Genomic DNA, 7,035 nt, shown 5'->3' with positions numbered 1-7,035 from the left:
GATAACGGTCCCACTCGTTGACCGACGGGATTTGATCTCGGGCAGCCTTGCATTTTTGGATGCATTGTTATATCCCAAGACTTGTTTCCTGTCTGGATGAGACACGGCCTTTTTTCTCTTTTCTGTTTCTTCTTCCTTTCACCGCACAGTTTCCATATCCCTTCTGTGACAACTTTCAGTAGCCTGACTTCACGTACATATTACCTTTGCTTTTCTCTGTTTATTTTAGTCTTTTTATTCAGGATGTTCAATACCCCCTTTTTCATGTCCTTCTCGCCTCTACCACCTAGTAAATTCCCTGAATCCCGGTGTGATACCTCACTCAACTTTAGCTAGAATGCCACAGTCGAACAGGACCGATCGATATCTTACCAGCCCTTTCCGTGCCCCCCTCACACAGCCATTCTTCCATCCTTCTCAATGATCGATGTAGCCGCCCCTGTTGGTTCTTGAACCTAGGTTCGAAACCGCGAATAGTTAGTACCCGAGCAGTCCTAGTGTCTCGTGCGTTGATTACTGCTCGTACCTACCCCGGTTACTTTATGTGCATGGCACCCGTAGCAGGTGGATCGCACAGAGAGGCGCTTCTGCAGAGCTATGCACGCTATGCTTGATCTGGGCTAAGATCAACGGTTGGGGGCCAGAACACCCCTGTCGCTCGATACCCAAATAAGCAGCACCGGCATACGCGCTCCTTAGGGAGCGGGTGGTTGAAAAGATGAATTGCGAGTTGGCGGATTACCTGAGGCCTAGTTGTCAATGTGCTTATTGAGTAGTACCTGCTCTAGCTCCGCTTGCTCAAACTCACGATTCTGTACGGAAATTCTATAGGCTGAACGTTGAAAGTGTCCCCAGTCCGACCTCGGTGTGGCACCGGAGCGCCGCGCAATTCCGGGTGTTCTAAGATATACTAGGCCTAGGGCTATGGATTAGGCATTTGGGCGTTCTCCCGAAAGAATGGTATGCAGTATGGCTGCAGGTGTTGTCGAGGAGCGTACGGAGACATTAATCCCGTCAGCTAGTGATTTTCGGTCTGGCATATTGCATACGCCGCACGGGAGGAAGGAGTAGTGCAGATGCGTGATGCCGAAACCGTATATCTTGACGACCAGGGAGACGGGTTTTCGGGCCAATGGGTAATCGCTCCATGCAAACCAATGGATTGACAAAGGAACAGTGCAGGCCCGTTTTTGGTGCCCGGTGGCTTGGTGAGATGTTCGCGCCCACTTGCTTCGGCATTAGCGAAGTCCCCGGCGTAGCACGACTCAATTACGGCTCAATTACGGAGATAGTCTGGCTCCCTTTGTTCCAAGGCAGACCGCAGTTCGATCTGACCGCTCCTTGTGCCATCTGGCAGGAGGCGAACATCGTCGGCAAGGCGTATCCTATCAACGGTCAGCCTTGGAAAAACGGGTGGATACCAGGAGGAGGCGGCGTTATGGCGGAACGAACATGCCCCGCTCTTTGCACTTACGGTAGCTCGCACTAAACTTCCTCTCCCGTTGTGGGCAAGTATGAGACAGGCGGTCTAAATGAACAACCCGGGGAACTTCCTTACGTGCTAGGCAAGGAAGTGTCATTTCTAGAAGTTAGTTCCACTAGGCGAAAGTGGGATCAGCGCCGGACACGTGGCTGTAGTTTAGCGAGATCGAGATGGGCAAGTTAAAAGTATAGTATACGAGATTAGAGTATTATGAGACGGACGTCTCACCTACACAGCACAAAGTGGGATCATTCTCCGTAGTGCCCTACTTGGCAGGAAACGCAAATCGCGTAGTTACGCAGTCGGGGGCTGTATATTCCACCATCCACCTTGACCAGGCCGGGATCGACCGGAGAATGCACCCAGCCTATAACCCATTCTGGGCAACTGTCGAGAGCAAACAACAACGCGCTCCCACAAGATAACTTTCTGCTCACCAAACCCTAGCATGGAAAGGCAGGAATTGTCGCATCAGGACCGATCGTCTAACTAGTCGGAGAGGAGAGAGGCTCGGGTTGTGACAGTTCCTCTCTGACGTTGCAGACGCCGCAACGCCGATCCGAGTCAGGTTCAGCCTAGCGACCCAGCAGCTCGGTCTGGTTTCGATGGTCCTAGAATAGTAAAACTCTCAAGGGGCAGCAGTACTGTATGTGCAAAGTATGATGAGGAGGGATAATAGGGAAAATCATCTGCAGCAGGAGCTGCTCGACATCTCACAAGCAAATCATCGCGAACAGGGAATATTTCTCCCGCGATCAGCGGGGAGAATGTCAAACGGACCGCAGCGCCGCACCCGAGGCATTTCAGATTTTGCTGAGCCTGTAGAACTGGGCCGTCCCTGTTGGTCACGCATGGTCCATAGTTTGCGCAGTGAGAGTCTCTGTCCTGTTTAGGGTTGAGGGCCCACCTGTTCGTGCCTTACGGGCCATTTCCTTTTAGATTCATATTCTCTTTTTTTTTCTTATTGTCATTTTCAACGGTTGATTCTACTCCTACCACCTAGGGAGCCCGTGCTGGGCAGAGAAGTGAGCCAGATAGGTAGATACTCACGGTCGACTTCATCTCCACATCTGCATATGATTTGAGATTGGGATGTGGAAAAAAGATGGAGTCCCTCGCCGACACCAATTACGACCCTCGGCGTTGGATCCACATATGCAGGCCGTTTGTTGTACTTGGGCAGTGCGTCTGGGAACTGCCAAGTTTGTTAGGTGGGGTTCTTGGGCCGTGGGCAGGGCTGGCAATAACCCCGAGTAATAATAGTGGTAAATATCGTAGTAGGTCAGACGGATGAAAGGTAAGTACAACGACATCTTTGAGGAGGTTGAGGATGTTCCCAATCGGGAGTCTGAACTGGTCGCATTGAAAAGGTCGTCATTTAGTTAACTATCATTATACACGGCTGAACATGTTTCCCGATTATCATGCACTCTCCCAGCCAGAAGTGCGATTGGGGGCAATATGCACATGCTCTATTGGATGCCGCTTGAGCATGACATCCAAGACCACACGAACATCATACCGTATATAATATACAGTACATACTTCGATCAACTAGGCAAATCAGCCGACCATGGGGAATCAAGGGAGCTTGTCACCGCAACAGCGCCACGCAGACAACTTTGGTGTCCATGCCGTTATTAGCCCGTAGCAGGCGTGGGGAATGGGTCGTCTGTATCACATTTCCACCCTTTCGCCTGCAACACCGTGCATTATTGGTGCCAGGAGAGTGACCATAGGCCAGCAGGGCAATGCGCCAGCGGTGGCGGATCTCGCCAGCCCCTCTCGGTCTTTGCGCATCATTCGTCCGATGGCGGCGGCGAAAAACTTCCGCTCAACCAGGGACAGTCGAAACGCGGGCATCGAACGCCCACAACACGAAGTCTAGACAGGTCTGTGTTCTCCTGCTCGCCTTCGCCTCTGCTCGCATGACCGTCGCAAACACACAATTCACGGTCTCGGACGATTTTCTTACACGTTCAGACGCGGAATCTCGGGATTCTACCACGTCGACCCGTGGAGTGGCGGGACAGCCACAGTGGAGTCGGGGCCGGGCGCTTCGCTTTGGTGGAGATTGCCCTTACCAGTCTGCGGCCTGACGCTGTGATGTTCCAGTGGCGGTTGGATGTGGGAGGGGGCCCGAATATGGTCCCAGCATAACGACGAATGCTCCGGTGCCTTGCGCTGGGGTATGCAGATGATTTTCTTCACGACCAGACTATACCCTCTTGGGCAGTAGCCATGCTCTCGGTTTATCTCGGTTTACTCTTTGATTGAATGGAATGCAGATCGCCAACAGCTTATCTGAGGTGAGGTATGAGCCCCTGTGGCTCTGGTATGGAGATGAACGTAGTCGACAACATCATATCCTTGCGGCATTCGGTCCTCCGAAGGAACTGGAGAGGGAGCCATACCCACAGTCGACTGTTGGGATCGGGGCTCTTGAAACCAGCCACAAGTTCACCACGGGACAAAGCCGTAAGCCCTAACCGGAAAGTTCTGCCCTACAAACCGTAGCAACCCTGGAACCAACCCGGTTGACTTATCCAGATCAACCAATGATCAGCACCCGAATTGCTGGTTCGCCCCGATCGTCTCAACCACACCCCATGTAAAGAGGGCCAAGAAAACAGATGACGCCCACAGGACTAGGCTTAGCACCTGGTCCTATCTCGTCGGGAAAAAGTCCCGAAGCTATGAACCAATGCCCACCTCAACATGTCATGACCCCGTCCCCACTCCGTCGGTCGCCCTGGTAGCTTCAACTTGCAATTCTTGCGCGCGGGCAGGGAACGAACCCGGGCAGGCGGAGTCCGAGGCGTATACGATCACTAAGATTACAGGCGGTAGTGGCGATGTCCAGCCACAGACGCACTGATGGTGTATGCTCCAAGTCCGCGGCTCGAATCCGCTCGAATCCTCGCGTCGTTCACGGACACGGCCCAGGCACATTCAGAGGCCCCATCAGCCTGAACCGAGGCGCTGGGACGGGCTTCTGAACTAGTCACAGAGGCTCCGGGGAAACAATACCAAAGCAGTATAGAGCACGGGTAGGGTCTGTGGATGCGGCGACGCCCCGTGGCACCACCGATTGCGGTTGGCATGAATGGCCGTCTTGCACTTTGCGCTTGGCCCGGGGGTGCTTCTCGAAGCTGTTGGTTGGATGGCAAAATCCCATCCAACTCCCGACGGGCCCAATCGCGGCCCATGGCCGTTCGATCGTCGAGCGCCCGGCCCCTTCCTAGCTTGCGTCGAATAGAGACTCCCGTTTTGGACAATGGTCGGTATGGAGTGGCGCCCTCGAACCGAGACGTTGCGATTGATGCGACCAGACAAGACCGGGGCAGGATCGTTCATGTCCCTGGGCGCTAGTTGCCGACAGCGCGGTCGACCGCGGTCGACCACGGTCGATGGCGTATTGACGGGGATCCTCAACCCGGGGATCGTATGGGTCTTAAGTCAGACTGGTCATTGATCTCCATTGAAGTTCCGTTGTGTCGTCTGTTCCGCTTGTTTTGGTCGCAGCTGGAGCGGTCGAGTAACTCGAGTACGGAGGAGAGTAACCCCTCCATTCGCACTAATACTGTGTAATGGGATTTCCATATTTTCCTCCCTCAGGAGTCGAGTCTTAGGCCGTCCTTCTATTCGTCCCCTAGCTCCCTCTCTTCTTCCTGCAGGGAGAATGTCAGCTTGATCAAATAGCAAGATCCACTCTTCGTCCGCCACACACGCAGTGTCTTGATCTTGCTTTCTTTCCCTTTTGCCCACTCAGTTTTCGCCATTACTGACCCTTCACCCCCTCCCTTTTCCGCCCTCCACCTACTTCACCCTTTGGGCTGTCAACCGGGACTGTGCGCCTCAACTGGGTGCAGCAAATAATTCATAATTCCTCGGGGCTTCGGTGGAAACCGCCCCCTCCTGATTCTCCGTAGGACTTGGATCTGTGTTTCCTGGGGCCCTATCTCATTTTTCTACTCGGCTCTATTTCCTTCCTTTCCATCGGGAACTGCTCTGCGGGCCCATCAGATGATATGATTCCACGTGGGAAACACTGTATGTTGCTCGATGGTCGCCTTGCCTGATAGAGTCTTGTCTCGCCTGGCTGCTTCTCGTTCTTTCTGCTCCTCTTTGTTGCCCTAATTCGGTCTTCTTTTTTTTTTCTTTTCTTTTTTTTTTTTTTTCTTTTTTCCCCCCCTTTCGCCTTTGCCCCTCTCCCACTCTCCCCTCCTCCTCGACCCCTTCCCTTCCGCTCTCCGCGATGGGCGACATTGGCCGGTCCTTCAGGCCCATTGCTCCCCGGACTATGCCTCCCGGCGGGGCAGGAGGCCAACCGCCCCTCGGTGGCAGCGGGCCTTCGGAGGACGGCCGGATGAAAAGAGCGTCGACCGCTTGTAAAGAGTGCCAGAAACGTCGAACGAGGGTAATGACCATCACCACCCAGTTCAATCCACCATCCTTTTCTCCTTGTGGTCCCACTGGTTTTCCTCCTTTTCCCCTCTCCCTTTGTTCAGTGCAATCAGCTCGGACCTGTGAGAGTTTCTAACCATTCCCTTCGCACCGCAAATAGTGTACAGGACCACCCAAATGCTCGGAATGCGATGCCCATGGCCGCGAGTGTGCCTTTGACGAACAGGCCGACAGGCGTCGCAAGGCGAACGCGCGCCGGACACAGGAAGAGCTCGCGACCACGCAGGAATTCCTCCAGCAGATCCTGAGATTCCTGGGAAACTACAATACCGCGGCTATACAGCATTTCTGCAATGTCATCCGATCTGGCGCATCGCAGGAGGAGCTACAGGCCGTCCTAGTATCTCTCTTGGCTCAGCACCCCGAATACGGACAGCAAGGCCATCATCATCCTCATCACCATCATCATCACCATCACGCTGGCAGCGATATTGATCCGAATAACATGGGCAACTTTTTTGATTCCCGATAGCGTCATGGGATCCCGGATTGCCAGCCATAGCCGTGCTGGGATGACCTGTTGCATTACTACTGGAGTGACGTGGGATTCTTTTTGGCCCGTGATCTTTGATCTTTACACATTGCTCTTTGATCTTTGTTCTTTTCGGTTGCTACACGATCAGCTATCTACGACATGATCCTGCGCCTCGAACATTTCATCCATCAACTCCCAGATTGGACATGTGTGGTTGGTATTTCTTATCTTTCTTCCTTGATTTGCTAGCTTTGTCCTCTTCATCTTGATAATGAGCCTTTGCTTTTCTTTGTTCTTGTTCTTTTCCTTCCGTGTGCGATGGGTCAATCCCATCCTGAAGAACCGTCGGCTGTCGGGCCAGTCCTTTCCCACCCCACACGAGGCTGACGGGTCCATCAAAAATGAGCTGCACCACAAGCCTTCCTGGTGGGATCTCGAAGCCAATGACCCCTAGGCACTATACATGTCTCTCTGACTACCCTAGTCCTGTATTTCTGTTATTCCTACCATTACTTATATGAAACATTGGGGCTGTCTTGCCGCGTGGCCAGATGACATACGCCCCAGACCCCTGTGGAACCCTACGACCCTTCATCCTCGATGCAGCGAG

The 7,035-nt window shown here is 53.2% G+C and overlaps 1 protein-coding gene across 1 annotated transcript; it reads left to right on the top strand.

Annotated features, from left to right (window-relative positions):
- Positions 1-5,741: 5,741 nt before the first annotated feature.
- N7482_004480 (Zn(II)2Cys6 transcription factor domain-containing protein) lies at positions 5,742-6,422 on the top strand (the record flags this gene model as incomplete). The annotated part of the gene is made up of 2 exons (XM_056686605.1): positions 5,742-5,903; positions 6,051-6,422. 2 exons carry the CDS (start codon positions 5,742-5,744, stop codon positions 6,420-6,422), a joined length of 534 nt encoding a protein of 177 aa, XP_056545347.1.
- Positions 6,423-7,035: the final 613 nt, after the last annotated feature.

This window comes from Penicillium canariense (genome assembly GCF_028826845.1).
Source record: "Penicillium canariense strain IBT 26290 chromosome Unknown utg000002l_segment0_segment0, whole genome shotgun sequence".
In the NCBI taxonomy this organism is placed as follows: Eukaryota; Fungi; Ascomycota; class Eurotiomycetes; order Eurotiales; family Aspergillaceae; genus Penicillium; species Penicillium canariense.
This window is presented reverse-complemented; position numbering and strand designations above follow the sequence as displayed.